This window comes from Apodemus sylvaticus, chromosome 3 (assembly GCF_947179515.1).
Source record: "Apodemus sylvaticus chromosome 3, mApoSyl1.1, whole genome shotgun sequence".
NCBI classification, from domain to species: domain Eukaryota; kingdom Metazoa; phylum Chordata; class Mammalia; order Rodentia; family Muridae; genus Apodemus; species Apodemus sylvaticus.
The window spans coordinates 20,752,781-20,772,683 of NC_067474.1; the positions used below are offsets into that span (position 1 = coordinate 20,752,781).

General features: G+C 39.7%; 1 protein-coding gene across 2 annotated transcripts in view; it reads right to left on the reverse strand.

The window, feature by feature from the left end:
* Positions 1-1,432: 1,432 nt before the first annotated feature.
* Positions 1,433-19,903, reverse strand: part of Tox (thymocyte selection associated high mobility group box) — a 302,052-nt gene continuing 283,581 nt past the window's right edge. For both annotated transcript variants that reach the window (XM_052176040.1, XM_052176041.1), the window contains 3 exons: positions 12,063-12,449; positions 3,702-3,853; positions 1,433-3,333 (listed from right to left, as the gene is read on the reverse strand). In XM_052176040.1, coding sequence (XP_052032000.1) covers positions 3,297-3,333; positions 3,702-3,853; positions 12,063-12,449 — 576 coding nt within the window. In that variant the 3' untranslated portion in view covers positions 1,433-3,296. The remainder of the gene's footprint in view (positions 3,334-3,701; positions 3,854-12,062; positions 12,450-19,903) is intronic.

Sequence of the window (19,903 nt, forward strand, 5' to 3'; positions counted from 1 at the left end):
TACCTGTTATAGGTTTTCATGTTTTAGTAGACAGCAACTTCCCTCTAACAAAGACACCGTGATCTACTGGAACCTACTAGTTTATTACATTCCTTCCCGGGCTGAAGCTTTCTAAGATGGATTCTAATTGGAGAAATGTGTAAACCATCTGTCAGTTACTTTTTGAGTGTTTTGTTGCTTAGTTCTTTGTAAAGTGTTTCAAATGGACTTAGAAATTATATTTAAAGCTACAGCTAAAAGTGTAACTGTTGTCTTTAGTTCCCACATGAATCTTCTGATGGACCATAAAAATGGCTTCTTGTACTGGTAAAAAGGGTGAGAACTGTCCAGGTCACATGGGTCAAGCTAAGGACTTTTTGAGTGAGTGGGAAAACTCTTTAGCGTGGAAGGAGATAGATGGTGGCACTAATTCTAAGTTTTGCATTCTTACGTTTTAAAAATTTCTGGACAGTGAATTTGAGCTAGGACAGGACATATTGCTTTGGTTAATCCTGGTGCTTTATAGACAGCTCTTGTCCCATGTAGATGGGCTTCTCACCTCTAAGAAAGCAAATAATTAGCACAGAAGACAATTTCCTTTTAGCTATATTCCTGAATTGGATATTTCTGCAAGTCATTATGTGACTCATTTCCCATTGTCAACTCACAGGCATGTAGATGCAACTCAGGGTTCTATAGTACCACCCTTTCCATCTGTTAGAGATGTAACCAGGTATTCCCCACTGGTACAGTGCTCACTTCCTCTGCTTAGCCACCATTCTTATTTTGGATAGACTACTGACGATACTTTATGTTCAGTACCATTGTTGAATGCTAGAATGACTTTTATCTCTACCCAGGAGCCACTGCTTTGTTGGGTAACGAGTTATTTAAGTTTATTATCGTGTATAAGTTATCTGTATCTGAAGATGGCAGAATTAAAACAATCAATTTCTTTGGTTGGTGAGAAACACTCAAGAGATTCTGGGAAAGAATCTTTGAAGCCATCACAGCTGTTGCTACCTTTTGTTCTCTTTCACTTCTGGCCTGATGCTTCCAGGAGATTCCTCATTACACTGGGCATGTCCTTTCAAGCTTGAGGAATCTCCAAGTAGAATACAGTCATATACAGTAAGAGTTTAATTGATAATATGTTTCCTTTTTTATATGTTTTTTTTTTTTCATTTTGCCTGCTGGGAAAAGCTGCAGACAATCTCCTGACAAAACTCTTGTCTTAACTGGTAGGACCGTTCTCAGTTTAGACTTAATGTAGGGGGAAGCTATACTTTATCATAATACAATAATAGAAGACATTGCTTAATTAGTAGTACTGGTATATTTCTAAAATACTAAACAGCCAAACAATAAACTGGGAAGTTAGTCACATGAATTCTGATACAGTATCAAGACAGGAAAATTTGAGCTCTCAATCCCAGTCATTTTAATAATAACACTGGATCTGCATTATTTATTAGTTATTACATGCCGAGTGATTCAATGTTGTACAGTGTCTGAAAATCAATCCAAAGCAAGCAATCCTTTTGTCTCTTTAATTTTGACTGGATTACATGATGTATTTGTATTTAAATTGCTAAGGTTATTTCATACATTCCACAAAACCTTCATTCTCTTCATGTCCAGCCAGATGAATTTACATGTCAGAAGCCTGTGGAAGGGGACATTTGGTCACCCCCCTCTGCTATCAAAACTATGCAAACCCATCTAGTGGGGAATCAGAATGCGTGGAAAGGGAAGAGAGTGGAGGGGAGAGGGACGGATGGCAGGACTCCCAGTGTCTAGCAACTGCTTCGAGTTTCCATGTTTTTCCTACTTATTTAGCTGGTCTGATTACTAGCCCTTCATTTCTAGATTGATTCTAGACACTATAATACTCCCCTGATCTCTTCCTGAACCCTTCGTCAATTAGATGTTTTCTGCATGAGAAGCATGTGGCTTGAGGAATTTTGGGTGACTCAACTTGAATTTGGATTTTAGTGATGAGGTGTGTGTGTGGTAGGTGGGTGGTGGTGTTGGGGGCAAGTGTTTTGGAACTGAGAAGTAAGAAACAGCTCTTTTTTTTTTAATCTTTTTAGGAACAGGGTGCACTTGTGTTTGCTTAGGCTTGCAAATGTGAGACCTCCGGGGCAATCTTCTGTTGTATTGTTCAAGAAAAAAAGATGGCTAACAAAAGATATGCAAAAATACAGATTCATTACTCTATTTTGCTACTAAATGGAAAGCAGATTTGGTTTTATTCATGTCACTGTAAAAACTAAATAAGTATTCACACCAAGCATGGATTTTTTTTTTTTGCCAGCAAAAATTAAAACATCAATGAAACCTCTTTCAAATACTAACAAATTTACTTACAAACACCTATATTTATTATTTCATAAATAGGCGCAACAAGTTCCATAAAAAAAAAGAAGAAGAAGAAGAAAACGATTAAATACAGACACGGTATGAAGAAACAGTAACACAGAGCCATAGATAAAGATGACCTGTTTCTGCAGCTAAGATACCAGGTGAGCATTTGGCAGCTTTATACGTAAAAGGACTTCGATGACATTTACTAACCATTACACAAAAGTGATACAAAAAAGGATTTTTTTTTCTGCAATACAAAATAAATGTGTTTGCGTTTCCCTCCACACTAGCTTCTTTTTGTCTGATCAATACGACAAAGCCAATTTGTTCTTAAATTAAAATCATTTGGGAATATTTTTCAAGTATTTTGAAAATATAGAACTATTAGTCAGTCGTTTTTAAAAATGAAGTAAAAATATGAATGTTTGCCAATTTAACCCCTCTGTGAAATCAACAAACTGGGGCGAGCCAGTTTCAAATTACAATTTAGCTACAAAAACATTCACATTTTATACTCTAAGAGAGTGTAACATAGATGCTATTTACAAACTTGCTATGACTGCTACATCAAGCCATTTAAAAAGTCTTTAGTAGTTTCATATAAACACCCATTATGAAAACCAATGGAAAACCCAGGACCATTTACCCCAGACATCTACCGTTGCTAAGGCAGTACTAGAGCGGCAGCACTTCACAGCAAAACCAACAGAAATCAGAATGGTCCATACTTCCTTCAGGGAAGAGGAACAATGTCCATAAAAGATTAAAAAAATAATAAAGAAGCATGACTATTTCTTCCAGCGTTGGTGACCCACAAGCTCACATGGTCCTAAGTGCTTAGCAACTTGTATTTTCTAATCAAATGAAGAACTGCTTTGAATTGCACAAAGCAATCCGTGGTGAAAAGATTTCCCTGAACTCCTCAGTGGAAAGGAGAGGTGTTGAGATTTTCAGGTGAGGTACAGCGCTTTGTCCCTCTGCATGCCCCTGTGTGGAGAGAAAACATTGTTAGGAGGAAATTAGAATCACAGTGGGAGGGGGTGGCAGAGGGAGGCTGGAGGGAGCCTGGGTGGCGAAGGTAGTATCTTTTGCTCTAGCTCGAGGGAAAGCGCACAGGTAGTTGACCTGAATGCTTAGCAAAGAGAAACATGGAGACATTTGTTCTTGGAAAAGCTAGAAGATGAAGGCTCTACTTTTATTATTATTATTATTATTATTATTATTATTATTATTATTATTTATTATTATTTGGACGATAATTTTCTGAAGCCTTCCTGGACATGAGACCCCTCTCCCAAACTGAGGCGAATGCTGTGAGACTCTCCACCACCAGGTGGCGATGGCCCGCTGCTTACCCACTACTGCAGTAGTCGGTACTCCAGTCCACCGGCTGTGGGGGAGGATTTCTGCACCCAGAACGCACGTACTCCATCGCTTGGGTGACAACTTGTGCGGCTGTAGATGTAGGGTTGATAATAGTCTGATAGTCGGGTTGAAGAGTAAATCCCTGAGGGAAAAGCAAATCTACATTTGAGAAAAGGCGGTACCCTTTAAAGAAAAGAGCAGAGACATAGTTATCCATGGCCGCAAATATGGTAGGTCGCCTCAGTTCTGCAAGAGCCAGCTGAAGGGGCTCCCTGACTTAAAGTAAAAAAGAAACACCCATCACCTCATTATTCTTACCTTTCCCTCGTTTAACCAGGTGTCCAAAACCCTTTCATTATACCCTTGGGCAGATAAATTGAGTTTGGAAACGATTTAAAATATAGAAAAGCCAACTCAATCTAAGCAAAGGGAGAATGACCGTAAGCTCTTCACAGTTGATGTTTTCTATCAACCTAAAGATACATTAATGGTTAATCCCCAGAATAAGCAACAGCGCCTTCCTGAAGGATTCAGGCAGCAGGTGGCTGAGTGTTTTATTAGGCTATACCTATTCACACATTGTTACTCAAAACCCTTTTCTTCATTCAGTCACAATGGGACCATCTGCTTCTTCTTTTTCTTTATTTGTATTTCTCTATCAGCTAAAAATTTCAACCAAAGATTTTTTTTAAATCAGTTGTTGGACTAATATAGAGACAGAAAACAACTTGCCATTGGAAAACACAGGGAATAAAACATGTAAAGACAGCAAGTATTTTTAATTGAAAAGTCTCTTAGCTGGCAAACAATATTCAGACTTGGGGAAGATTCTTTTAATTCACTAGTGGTCAAGTGTTGACTTTTAATCCCAGTAAAGCTATTAAAAATTCAAGGACAGAATCTCTGAAGTATATAACTGTATCTGGTAAACAAAAAGCAGTATACACAATTTATTTTTAGCTTATCAGGTGAATTCAAGAGCAGCAGAAGCGGGCTTTCTGGAAGTGACCACAGAAAGAAACTTCATTAATTATCTCATGGCTGTCTCTGAAGCAGATTCTAGCCATGGTTTTTAACACCCAAGAAATCAAGATTTAAAGTGCACCATGCACAGTTTAGTTTCAAGTAGCCTTGGAAGGGGAACTGTTATGGACATATTCCTTAAACTAAGCGGGATGGTGAGAGGGTTGATTCTTTAAATCAGATATTTCCTTAGCCTTTTACTTATATGCAGGTGGTCCCTCACATAGTGATTTGAAGACCACATCTGCTCTCACTCTTCCTTAACCCTCTAGTTGGCTTCTAGATTTACCATTTCACTGATAAAGACTGTAGACTCATGTGCATGTCTACTCCCACTGAAACTGTGGAGAGAGATAAAATTCAGGGTCATGGGTAACAAGTCACCAATAGGTCCAGAGTTTAGTAATACAGGTTGTTAACCCAACACACAGTTAAAGCAATAGATTTCCTAAGTAACAACTGCCTTAGAGGAGGTGTTCCTGAACGGAGGCCCCGTAGCTCAGGCTGAAGGCCTGGTCCTGAGGGAAGGTAGCTGCCCCTGGCTTCTCAGCCCAGATGGAACCTTTCTCTAGGTCTTCCTGGAGTCCCAGCATGGAAGGAGCCTCGCTGGAAATGAAAGATCTTCATTTCCTTTGGTCCTGACCTGCTGCCCACCTCCTCAGTTTCTGTTCCTAGGGTCCAGTGTGATAGTAGGTGAAGAGCAGAAGTGAGTCTGAGAGACCCTATATCTCGTTCTATCCCCACTGAGCAGAACAACAGGCTGTGATTGCTGTTTGTAGAGCTTGCTGGGTAGCCTCAGGGCTTAGCCTACAGCAGTGGCTCAATAAATCATGTTTTTCAATAAAGAAAGATAATTTGGCTCTCCAGTTCAGAAAAAGGCAAACATGACCCTGTAAATGGCAAGAATTATTTCTCTCTTTAGTGTTAAGTTCTCTGTAGGATTTTTTTTTCTTTTTGGACACAACAGACAAACTCTAACTTAAAAGCAAACAAGGATCAAAACAAACAATAAGTAGAATTATCCCAAGTTAGTTGAAGTTACAGACACATGGAAAAATAATACAAACACTGGAAATAGCTCTACAGTTGAGTCAGAATATCAGGAAATCATTTTTTTAATTAGTAGGTTAAAAAGTATTATCTACAAAGTTCCAACATGGAAAACTATGCTATCTTCAAAATACATTTGAATAAATCACTTCTTCCTAAACAACCAAGGACCAAGAAAAATAGAGGTATAGACTGAAGAAATAATATTTACCATTATTTTACTTTCAACATAGAAACAGAAATGGAAACATTCCTCAGTACACTGTATAAAAAGATGCTAAGGTCAACCCTTGAGCCGAGTACACACGATTATGGATGTAAATAGGAAACAACAATGATGATATAAATTTTTTGAAACATGTTTGCTTAGCAGTCTAATTAAACGAGACTGAATATTTTGCATTTTAATGCTCAGGAGAAAAATCACCAACTGTTTTGTAGCATGCCTGGAATTTTAAATTTTATTTTCTGGTGCCAGATTGAAATAAAAATAGGAAACATGATAAAGATTAATTTGATGTCAGAAGGGACATTTGCTCTTTAATTAGATTTCTGTAGCCCTCACTGTTTTGTTTTGCCACATAGCAAGGCTGAGAAAGCCTGTAGCACCATGAAACAGTGATCCTTAGAACCACACGCTACTGCAAACTAATTTCATTTCCTGTCTGTCTGGAGAGGTATTTTCAACAGGCATCAGTGTTTTGTCTTTATGGCTGATTTATTCATCAATCTCAATGTGATTTAAAAAAAAAAGAAAACCTTCAAATTACACCCAAATCCTAAAGCAGCTGTTTATTACACAAGGAAATTGAAAAACTGTCTGTGGTATCATACAAAGATTTTTTTCTTATGGTTATAAAGGAAGTTGACAGATATTAATGATTTTTTTCTCTTGACCTCACTCAACAATAAAAGTGCACTGGGAAACAGAAAGAAAACTGAAACAACAACAAAATGTAGGTCCATGAACTTAATGTATAATAAGATGTCTTCAAGAAAATAATGGAATATTATTCCTGGTTACACTAACAATCATTTTTTTGTTGGAAAAATTTCATTTTTCAAAGGGATAATAGTGTATCCAAAGTAATACTGAAATGTGAGACCACCTTTAAAAAGTACAGTAGCCATTATTTTTATTTTGTCTTTCTTTCGGAACTTAGACAGGAATGTGGCCAACATAATAGGAAGCAAATTGCTTCAGGATAAAGATAGATTGGGTGATGAATCAGACAGGTCAACTTGAATCTACTGCTAAAATCTCATTCACGATGTGAACAGTGGACCTGACACGCTTTGAGAGTGTATTACACATGCCATCAGTGGGTGCCAACTCTTCCATCTTGCTTCAGAAGGTTAGCTGAGAAGAGCTTCTAGTCTTTCTAATCTACTGGTTCCTTGCCCTGTCTACCTGCCCACGACTCATACATTGTCCCTTTGACTTTCATTTCCTAGAATCTGTTTTTCTGGTTCCTGGTCTTTGCTGGAATGTCTGTACACCCTTCCTATCTTCCAGGGTTTAAAGGTTACATCCCTGGTCCCTGAGACCTCAAGGAGGACTATGAGAGTGCTCTCCATGATCGGGAATCTTCTCGAGTCATTGCCATAGAATTTCAATCCATTGTCTTCTTAGAGTAATTGTTATCACGTCCCATGTTCCAACTCTAGGGAGCAAGGCTTTCTTTCCCTGGACTCCTAGATCACTTAAGTTTCAGAGTTCAGGCAATGCCTGGCACATGTTAGGACACAATCAACTTATTTTTGTCATATCAACTGTTTTTAAACTTCCAAGGACTTAAAGAGTCCACAGCTAAATCTACAACTCCTCCAAATAGTCAAGGCAGTGTTGAAAGTGATTTTAGTCAGTGCCATTTTTGTATTTTTCTTCATTGTGGGTTTCTGTCATTATCTTTTATTATGATCTCTTGTCCCAGACACTTGTGGAAATATGTGGTTCCTTGACTTGCCTCACCACTGGGATGTGTGAACACTGCTGGCATGATAAAAAGGGAGGTGCTTAGGTTGCATTTCACCCTATGAAGTCATGGGTGTAGGGCTCATGGGAAGCTCTGATGCACCACATAGGGGTGGGAGTACACATCCTAAGATGGGGAACCCAGCCAGGTGAGAAATGATGCAGACTGAGGCTGAAGCTTGTGTTCCTTAACCTTGGATACCCATTTGTTTCTGGGAACCATGAGGATTCAGTAATGGGGCAGTGATAGCTAAGCCTAGGGGCATGGATCAGGGGGAGGGGGAACTCTGGCTTTGCTTAGTGGTTAGTGTTAGGGAGTGTGGAGGCCACAGGGGCCTTCTGCAGGAGACTTAGGAGGCCTGGCTCTATATGACAAAGGCTTCCCCCACTGCAATTCTGGGTGAGACTGTCCTTGCTTGTTCATACTGTTTATTTAGTATTCATCATATGACTTACTCAGGGTGGACCAAAGAGATTAAACACTTTCTGTAGGAAGGAATGTCCAGGAATGGAAGCTTACTGGCTAAATTTTTGGGGTCTGCCCATCTAGATACTTATTGGCCTGGAGAATTCTGTGTTACTTGATTAATGGCCATGATTTTCATGTGGGGTGCTGTAGTCATGTGCTCCAGGATAGTAACCAGTCGGGAACAGATGAAATGACTATTGGCCTCAGATATGAGAATACTGGGGTTTCTAAATCCTTTCAATCATCCCTGTTTTTGTCTGGTGACATGGTTCCACTTGCTCCACACTCTTCCTTTTTTTTTTAAGGGGAGGTGTCATGGGAGTGACTGTGGGTAGAGGGTGAGACTCTTAATCTCAGGGTCATGGGTTCATGCCCCACATTGGATGCCAGTTGCTGGTCTGTTCACTAGATGCTATCTGCAGACATGAACTGGGAAGAGGAGTCCGATATAGACGAGCTGCCTGGGTCTCTTGTGCAGTCGTTGGAGACAGTATGATGTAGCTAGACACTATGCTGCAGTGGGCCAGTGGGGCACAAAGGCTAGGAGCCAAGGTTGGTGCCATTGAGTGGGAAATGATAGCAGTAGCCTCCAGCAGCTTTCAACTGTGAAAGCTTTGGGGAGAACTCTCTTCTCCAAAGTGCTCTATATGACAGACAACCTCAGATGGTCTTTAATGAAATAACTTTTGTGCACCTTTTATTCCTTGTGGACAGGGTCTTTTATACATTTTTGGGTTGGGTCAGGGTTTAAAGGCAGATGTTTTCTGTTGGCTTGGTCTGAGATGTTAGGGATGCCTCATCTGCATCTGAAGGAGCTTCAAGTACTACCCCTAAGTGACTGATCCTCACAGTCTTCTCCATGATGTGTTGTGGTCATATGTTTCAGGACAGGAACCTGCTCAGGAGTAGATGAACCAACTACATCCTCATGTATGAGTGTACCGGATATGGGACCATGAAAGGTAAGTTGGTCCCCATTGAGCTAAGGTTTGAAGTTCTGGAGAACCTGAAGGAATGGTAGGCGCTTTGCCTGTTCCTGGGCACCAGGCCCCTGTCACTATCTGAAGCCCCCACCCCATAGATTTGTGGCTATCAGTCCTATGGAGGCAACACCCCAAGCCCCTCCACATGTAGAAGACATGACCTATGGTCACATAGGTTCAAGACAGATCTCCATTTCAATGAGGCACCTAGAGGCCTGAAGGGCTTAGCCATTAAGCTTTCCTTCCCTGACATTCCTCCTTGCAAAGGGTATTTAATTTCAGGCCCGCCCTACGAAGTGGGATATGGTTTTCTCATCTACTTTCTGCCATGATGATAAATGTCTTAAAACCATGGAATGCCTCTTTTCATCGGTATCCACCATAGGGAATCCTTCTCCTTTAGAGCCACCATCTAATATCCCACAGAAGGCCTCTCTGTGCTCCCAGCCATGACCACACCAAGCTCAAGCCAAGCCCAAGACTGTCACTGTCAAGCTAAGGACTCCCCCTGTGGGACCAGCAGAGATCTCCTTTCTGGCCCTAAGTCAGATCCAGCCCACAGGGACCCCTGCTCCATTCCTAGTTCTTCTGCATCTGGTGCCTAGATGTCCAAGACCCTGAGAAGCAGATGGCCCTGGCCTTGTCACAGGTCTGGGGACCCTGGAACTAGCTCAGGCTGTCCTGCGCCTCAGACTGCACTTACCCACACCAGAGTCGGGTACCAAGGCTTACCTACAGCCCAACAGGTGTAAGCTTGGTCAACTTCCTGTATCCCAGCTCCCTGAATGGCTATGCCCTGTGGCAGAGTGAATACAGAATCTCAACAACCTTACACCAGCAATTCTGAATCCACTCAACTTTACCAAATTTTCTGTCTGATGGCACAGTCCACTGTTCCACAGAGATATAGTGTTACTGACTTATAGACTAAAAAATACCTGGTTCAAAACAATAAGAGTTATTCATTCCTACCCTATTAAGACTTTTGTGTATTGGAATTAATCTCTTGAGTTTGTATAAGTGAAGTAAGAATGAAAACTATTTATGGTGACCTTTTCATTATTCAAGGTGTTAATATAGGAAAGAGTGAACAAATTAGGAAAGGGTCTCTGATCTGGATATTTCTGTCCCTCTTCCTGGGGGACAAAATCATGTCTTTGTACTTTCTTTCCTTGAAAAGAAGTAGATGAACTAGTGCATAGTGATCACCACACGACCTGGAGCTCACAGCACCTGCAAGCCAGTGGTGTCAACCTACCCCAGTGAAAGTGACAGCTCTCTAATTGCTGACTCATCATGCAGCTACCATTGACTTGCTAAAATAAGAAGGCATCAGTGGTGTCCATTTCCTTATGAGTAATGTCTGATGCAAAGGGTGAAGATTCTACTCCATGAACATCTCTTGGTCATAAGTGCATGGAGACCCTGCTGGAGGTCAGAAACTGTTACCACCTTGGTCTCCCCTCTAACCTCTAGTGAGTCAGCTTCAGCAACTGGTTGTGATGTGTAGTTAAGACAGCTGTTAATGTATTGGCTTAGGAACCAAGGAAGATAGTGAGTTGATGAATTCCATTGTTTTTCATAAAAGGTTTGATTTGAAACTGAGATTTAAAGGCATTCTAAAGTCTTAGAAGACACAGGATTTCTGTTCTACAAGTAAGCTTAAGGATGAGAGGCAGTCACTAAGCATTAGGTCTGGCACGTCTGAGTTCTAATTGGATCTGTATTTGAATTTCAGCTCTCACCTTGTGAGCTCATTAATCTAACCTTCCAAGACTCAGTTTCTTCATTCATAAAACAAGGACAGGACTGCAAAGTTTCTAAGAATTTAAATATAGGTACTGGGTTTGCTATAGTCAGCTTTCAGAAACCTTGTCTACAATAACCATATAAAATGCATTTTAGACTGCCCAGACATGGCCCCTCCCTCCGCCTCTCCTTCCGCTGCTTTTCCTAGGGTAAGCATGTGTTCTGTGTACAAACAGCCAGATATGAATTCTGCAGGAAGCTGTGCTTGTGTATTTTTCTCCCAGCTCTGGGAAAAGCATAATTGAACAGTGAAGTCGGTGGTTAAGTTTGCTATGCTTTGTAGTTTTTACCTTTGCCTATTTCCAAAAGTGTGCTTTTGGGGTATTTGAATAGTTTATGTTCCACTGTGTTTGTAGAGTATGCTCCTAATTCTCAAATTAGAAAAGAATATCAAAAATCTACAAAAAAAATCAGAAAGGAAAGCTTGATTTCAAATAAAAACTGAACAGAATTATCAAGAAACTTCTCGAGTTTTCTTATTTAGGCAGAGGACAGATGCCCTCCCTCTCTGCCAGCACACACATGCATTTGCAATGCAAGGGATTATACCCAGGGTCTGTTACCTGATGGAAAGATACTCACTCCAGGCTCCTTGTATGCATTTCTAAATGAAGCAGGAGTTACTGATTGGTTCTTACTGTTTCTAGAACTCTGCTAAATTTGGAATTCAGTCTGATTTCATTTGGTTCCAATTATTGAACTCAAGGGTCATCTCAGTCAAGAAAGCCTCATTTCCTAATGACATTAGAAAGAGATTACAGATTCTGTTTCAACAAGATCTACGAGACACATGGTATCTTAGCACATGTTAGCATTAAAGAAACAAACCAGAAATAAAGGGCTACCAAAAGCAGTGATTTGAGAGGAAGTGCTATCAATGCCTGGTTTAGACAACTTACCTCTCGTAAATTATATTTTCCAGATGTAAGTCTGAGAACTCTCCAAGGTCTCCTTTCCAATAGACTAACCACCCCCTCTAGCCATTGCTTGATATCAGGCATCCCACTCCCCAAGCATGCACAAAACCCATGTAGAGACTTACTTGCTGCATGGTGGGTGAGTGTAAGGCAGTCTGGACCTGCATGGGGAGCTGACTCCCAAGGGGTTGCTGCATAGCAAGCGGCTGATGCTGCTGCATGCTGAGATGCTGATGAAGAGGTGGGCTGATCTGGAGGGGTGGTGGTGGGGACACAGCCATGTTGGCTATGGAGACAGTCACTGGCATTTGGTTATTGGGCTTAGGTGCTATGTTTCTGGGGAGGCTCGGATGCATGGCGGTGAGCTGAGGACTCATTCCTGGTTGTTGGTGATAGTGAGAACTTAGGTACAGAGCTGAGTGGGCCTGGCTGGGCCCATGGAACACCGACGGCTTTGAGTTGACCAGCTGGGGTGGCTGAGATGTCTTTACATCAACAGGATCATTGTAGCTCTGCAAAGGGAACAAAGAAGAACGGTGTTAGGAGACAGGTTTCTGAGCATGATGCTATTCCCAGGATGTTTGTGAATTTTTTCAAGGACCCTCATAAAACTCAATACCCATTTTTGTGTCTCTTATCTAAGGATCGTTCCATTGTTATTTTAAAATAACTTATACGACATAGAGTTTCTAACTCACTCCTTTATGAACTCTTTTTAGTTCATAATGACATTTTATTCCTTTGCCTTTGCCTAAATGCTCTGCTCTGAATGACTGGTCATCCAAGGAAAGATAGAAAGATGCAGCAGACACCGTTATCACCGTAAGTCATCTCAGTTTCAGAGCATTTCAGTTCAATTCTCCAACTGATCTTATGCTAAGTTTCTTCTCTTTGCATTGTCACAGAGCCTTGGCCCTAGATATTTCCACAAAGGAAACAGAGCTGGTCCATAGCAGTGGCTATGGAAGAAGTCTAAAATACCTTCCAAAAGTCATGGGACATCATATTAATAAGTCTTCAAAGAAACTGCAGAACACATCTTGATTTTTCTTTTAAAAAGAAGTTAGTGATAAATTGTCCTCATTAATGAAGTGGATAAAAATACCTTCTCTTTGATATTTTAAACTCCATCATAAATTAATATAATTTTGCCCTAATTTTTCCACACCTGATACCCTTTTAATTGACTTAAAAACCAGGCACTTCAATGGCAGCTGAGAGGAATAAAAGACTAGCCATGTGGTATCCCCTCCTGGAGAAGATCCTAGTCATATATTTCCTGTGAGAAGAAAATGATGGAACAAGTATGAGAATCCAAGTGGAGGAGAAGAATCAGTTGTGCTTCTGGAGAAGAAAGCCACCTTTGCCAACCTATCTTGGGTATCCACATAGATGCTAACATGTGACTTTGATGTGCCTCTTTGGTTCATAAGTCAGCGCTGTGCTTAAGCCCTGACCATCACCAACAGCCAGGGGTGAGTCCTCTTTCAGTAATGCAGGGACTGTGTGTCCATGAAGGCATCGATGTCCGTCTTGCTTGGGCAATGGTACTCACTATCCATAGCCTGCACTATGGATGATGGAAGTCAACATAAGCTAGTCATTATCACAAACGAGTCTGAAGCACTATGAGCAATGTAGTACAAGCACTCCCAGGGATACAGAGAAAGTAAATGACTCACAGTAAGAATGATGCTCCTGAGTGTGTTAGATTCCCTGCCCTGCCCATTGTGGTTGGTGATTCTCAGTCCCTTATTATTGTTTTATAGGAAGGATATATATGACCGCTTAGAAAATATGGCAAAAGTGTGCATGTGTGAAAATGTTGTGATGGAATAAGGAAATGGATTATTACATAGATCCATAACAGGTCAAAAGGCAGATAATGTCATGGAGGGGTGCCTGTCCCTGGTCGCTACATCTGCAATACAACCTCTATATACAAGGCTCAGGAACTATCACTGAAGAGAGGGTGGAAAGATTGTAAAAGAAGGGGACTAGGACACCTGATCCAGATGGTGCCTTCTAGATAGCATAGATGATGAAAACATGGAAGCACAACAGTATGGCTACCTAAACAAGACCTGCACAATTACAATATTATGCCAGTATGAATGGATATATGAGAATTTCATGATGAAATAACAAAAAATGCTATTATAGAGATTCACAACAGGTCCAAACTCAGAGAATGTCACTTGGATGTGCTCTAGCTAGAGAGCTTCATTATCACAGGCCAGTCTGAAGCACTGTGAGCTACAGACGCAAACACACACACACACACACACACACACACACACACACACAATAGCCATACATATACACTCATATACTCACACACATACAATCACACACTCACCACTACCCCAAAACTGTGGGAATGCTCAGGGAGGTTAAATTTTCTCTCGAGAGCTGATAGAAAGGCACACCATACCCAAGGAAACCTATCGCCCTCCACCTCCCAAAACAATTTTGATTAGTAGAATTGGAACACAAGTTTGTGTTCTCTGTATTCTATAGTATACAGAGAACACAGATGCCAAAAATTGTTCATCAAGAATTTTTAAAAGGGTCTGTAGACAGAAAGAGTTTATGAAATATAGTTCCAGGGGATACTTTCAATGAAAGAAAACTAGATTGTTTTGCCTCTGTATTTAAGAGTTTGTATAAAACAGTTAATAATTTAAGGCAAAGGTCAATTTTTAGGCAAAGGTAAATTTTTAACAGGGAGAGTTTTAGAAAGCTATATATTCATCATAGTGGTAGAAATGTCTCTAAATGTGTTCAGCATTCTTAACAATCAAGAAAGAACAAATTTAAACTACTTTGAGATTTCATCTTATGCCGGTCAGATGGCTAAAGTCAAGAACCCAACTGACAACAGTGCTCGTGAGGATTTGGGGGAAGGAGAACTCTCATTCATTGTTGGTGGGATTGCAAACTGGTACAAATCCCAAAAGTCTCAAAATGTTAAAGAGAACCCACAAATGACTCAGCTATACCAACTTTTGGCATATGCCCAAAGGCCTTGACATCCCCCTGCACAAACACTTGCTCAGCCATTCCCATTACAGTATCTAGGAGCTGGAAACAACTTTAATGTCTTTCAACTGACACATAAATAATATAAAATGTGGCACATATGCACTGTGGAATACTATTCAGCTATAAAGGAAAATGAAATTATGAAATTTTCATGTAAATGGATGAAAATGGGCAATGATATGTGAACTGAGATAATCTATTCACAGACAGATAAACACTGCATGCATGTTTTTATTATGTGTGGCTCCTAGCTCTGAGGCTTACATTTGAGTGCAGGACCAGATGTGACCTCAGAGGCTCAGGATGCAGAGGTATCGGTGGAAATGAGGGTGAGGCACTCTAAAGATGGGGATAATAGGATACAGGTGTTATGAAAGGAAGGAAAGAAAGATAGCAGGGGGTGGGTAGGACAAAACTATGGGGGGAAGGGAGGAATACAGAGAAAGTGGGAGGAAGGAACGAGAGAAATATCACTAAATACACTGGAAGAAATAGGGAAATACTGTCTTATAAGCTTACTTAAGAAATATATATATATATGCATATATATATATATATATATAATGCGTATATATGTGTGTATGTGCTTGTATGTATATTGGGGGAGATTTAAGGGAGCTATGCCACACAGGGACATAATGCTTCCCTCTAAGCATAGACTATGCAATTAAAGTCCCAATACAAGGCATAGAAAACCTGAGTTGTTAATCAGAGTTGTTCATAAAACACAAGCTACTGCCATTGCCCTCCATTGCCTCTTAGAACTTGAAGGTATAAATTCATGGCTGAAGATAACATAGACCTCTGGGAAGCAGGACTGGGGGAAGTGGTCTGGTACGGACGGACGCTCCCTCCCCACGGAAGAGCTTCCATAGTAAGGGAGGGGTCTTTCCCTCATGGATGATTAAGTGCGAACCATTCTCTGTAAGACATTTATCCTCTTCTCAACAAAGAATTCAAAGACTAGCAGCATCTAAAACTACTTTGAAATAATGTTTACATGCCAGGATTATTGTTTTTTGTTTTTTTCCAAACTAAGTAGATTTCTGAAACAAATTTATTTATAAAACAATTAACATACAGTTTCTGACACAAAGGGAAGATTTTAGGAGACTGCCATTTTTAAAAATTCCTTTCCTCTTTACTTTGTAAGGAGTTTAGCCTATTTCACAGGCTAAATAACCTGATGGGCCATTTTTGTATCCACCACAGATGTCCAAGTGTGTGTTACCGCTGAGCCACTTCTAAAGCTACTGTAGACACTCAAGTATAAGTTCTTGTCCTAACTTGTGTTTTGACTAAGATATCCTAGATGAAAACAGAGTTCTTTTACATTTCAATGACCTGCTTCTCTATGACTTATGCAGTTTGTTGTCAAATCTATTGTGTCTGGACAACGCTTGGCAAATATAAGCTCAAAGAACACACAGGAGTTCTTTGTTCACATACTGCCCTTCAGCCTCATCATTTCTAAAAATATCTTTTAAGCTTCTTGAGATGATAACATATCATCCCCCCTCCAAGCCCTCCTATGAATTCCTCCTTGCTCTCTTTCACCACCATGCTCTCCTTTTCTTTAATTGTTGATTCCTCAACACATATATACAACCTATTCAGTCTGTATAATCATACTCATATGTGTGATTTTAGGGTGGTTGATTTGGTATTGGATAAACAATTAGTGTGCTGTTTTCTTGGGAAGATCATCTCCACATTCCTTAGCTGCATGGAGTTCATTGTCTGGGTTTTTAGGCTTATGAGCTTCCCTCTTTCACATTACCAAGTGTATTGCAGTCATTCCTGTTCAGGACAAGTTTGGATGGCTACAGGTCCCACAGGTATGTTTGCAGTGTCCTACCCAAATATGAAAAATTTGTGCCTTTATGCAAAGGTCAGTCATTTAGATGGGGCTTTTAACTCCATTTATGACAAACTATTAATTAGACCAGTACAACTGCCATCCACTAATTACAGTGACTTGTTTTGGAAATAGGTAAAATATATTCATTTTGGATAGATAGCAATTAATCATGAATTCATAATCTCACTAAATGGAAATACAAAGAAATCATAAATTTAGTATAAATTTTCTTCCAATGAAAATGCAAACGCCATCCAAAAATTCTGCCAAATCAGTTGCACTACATAAAACAACATTCTGCCAATTAGAAGTAAGAATTCCTGTCTCATATGTGTTAAGTAACTTAAATTTGTTTCAATTTTCAACCTTTCCATTTTGCATGTCTCATGTTGATCCTCTGACAAACATGGTATTAATGTAAATTGAAAATCAATCAAAGATTTTGATATTTTTAGAGGAGAGATGTGTTCTATAAATTTATTTTTCAGTTCTGGAGTCAGACACAAGGCCTCATGCATGCTAGGTAAGGGCTTTACCATAAGTCACATCTGACTTGCTATTTACTGTTGGTTTCTAACCATGCTCTCTTTCCACTTGTATTTGAACCATTGGATCTGGATGTCACCTTCTTTAGGGAAAAGGGAAAGTTAGTAGCAACAGAGACCTTTTAGGCATTATGTTGGAGACTTCCTTTGATGACGTGCAAGATGTACAAAGGGTATGATGCTAAAGGCCTTAAGAAAGTTCTCATTAAACAAGTTGATAACCACCCAAGAAAACTGCATTCTCATTTACTTTGTATAATGAAAATGATGCTGCAGTGTATAAATGCCCCCATTCTGGCAATGATGTGTGCTATAAAAATGAAGAATTGCAAAAATAATTGTTATTTAAAATAGCAAAGTATAAACACAAGACATAAAACTCAGTAGAAGCAATAATATAAGAGTTGCTGGACCAAATCAAATTAATAGTCCATCTAATTTGATTCTTGTTTTCAGTACTGACCAGTACTTGATGCATTGAAAATTAAACAAGATATATGCACCTCCTCTATTGTACATTGTTACTTCTGAGAAGCAAATCCTTCCTGGCCCTTGCAGGTGATTAACTTATACCCTGAAGCATGAGGTTTTATTATCTTTAAATCACAATCTTGACTCAGAGCTTCACATTTTATGTTAACAGCCATAAAATGATCCATCCCATTTGCAGATTCGCACTCACTATTTGTCTCAATAGCTCGCCACAGCATGAATGCTGCAAGTTTATCTTGTTCTCCAAAAAGAAAACATTTCTTTATTTCTAATTGAAACTAGTTTAATTGAAACTGGGCTTTGAGTTTATTATTGATAATAGCATCGGAGAACTTAATTAATTTACTTAAATACCATCCTGTCCTATATATTGCTTTTTTTTTTTAAAAGAAGTATTTTCACTGTCCTTTCTAATAAGCCTTTCTAAGGAAATCTCTTTGAATGTGGCATTAGTAAGCATTTGTAATCCCACCATAGCTAAAGTGAAATGGGCAGAGACGGGAGAATCCAAGATGCTCACAGACTTAGACAGCCCATCATACGCAGGAAAAGGAGAGTCTGACTCCAACAAGGGGAGAGGTGGAGACCCACACTGAGATTACCCCCCTCCCATGACTTACTGTGATATGCCCCCCTCATTCAAACACACACACACACACATACACACACACACACACACACATACACACACCCCTTGTGCCATCTAGGTTTTGCCAACTTCACACAAGCTAGAGTCCTTGGAGAAGTGGGAACCCTAGTTCAGATAATGCCTCTATAAAACAGGGCTGTTGCAAGCCTATAGGGCGTTTTATTAATTAGTGATTTATGTAGGAGGGCCTAGACCATTGTGGACTGGTGGTCCTGGGTTCTATGAGAAAGCATGCCAGTGGAACAAGTCATTGAGCAGCACCCCTCTGTGGCCTCTGTACCAGCTCCCGCCTCTGCATATGCAGTCCTAATAAACATTTTCCTCTTCAAGTTGCTTCAGTTTGTCGTGTTTCATTATAGCAATAGCACCCCTAAAGCCCCTTTTAGCAAAAATAATATCACACATATTATGGGTGGTTTCAAGCAACTAGCTAACTACTTTTCCTTATCACAACACAGACACCGAAATGTTCTCTCCCGAGCTGGCCTCTAAACGGGCTTCACATCCAGTATGGTTGCTGTAACAGAAGATATTTGGGAACTTCTCTGTTGGATTTTTCTTCAGAATCTAGAGGATGCCATTTTACATATCCCCATACAACGCTTTTGCCTCTTGATGGTGAATTCAATTTTTGGAGCTAGCCAATAGTGAGCCAAAGCCAAAGTTGTGGGTTCTATCTTGGTGATGTTTGGAGCGAAGAATGATGTGTGAAAATAGTGTAACAAGATTGATTTTCTAGAGTGGCTCATAAACTTTTCCTGACTACAGTTGTAAATGAGAGTTTCAAAAAAATCTCTTGAACCCTGGGAGCAATAAAAAAAAATGAGTTTCTGGCCTCCCAAGGTGACTTCTTTGAATGCAACACTCATTTGGGGAATATAAATCCTGGTCTATGTGGTGAAATGAAACCACTTCCATTGCTTTAAAGTTTTCTCTATTGCTTTCAACATAATGATTTAGACTCATGTCTAGGAATTTCTTAGTCTATGGAAAAACTATATTTCCTTAAGCTGTATTTAATAGCCCAACTCAATATGACCTTCCACAGTGAACAACCAAGTTGGAACAACTCTACTCTCTTCATGATCTTCTTCACAGGATTCAGGGAGCCTACTTCACTTAAGAAGAAGACTTGAACAAATGTATTTTTGTCTATTTTTAGAACATTTTAATTTTTTAATGGGATGGAGGTAAGAGCAAAATATTTAAATATTTTAAATATTAAAATTAAATTAAAATTAATAAGTTACTTTTTCTCACCTCTAGAGTATCTTTATGAAGAGGTAGTTTTGCAAACAAATTGAAGCTATGACCCAGCTATCTTTTCTCCACACAATGGTTCTTTTACTACTCCTGTGAATACTTACCCATAAT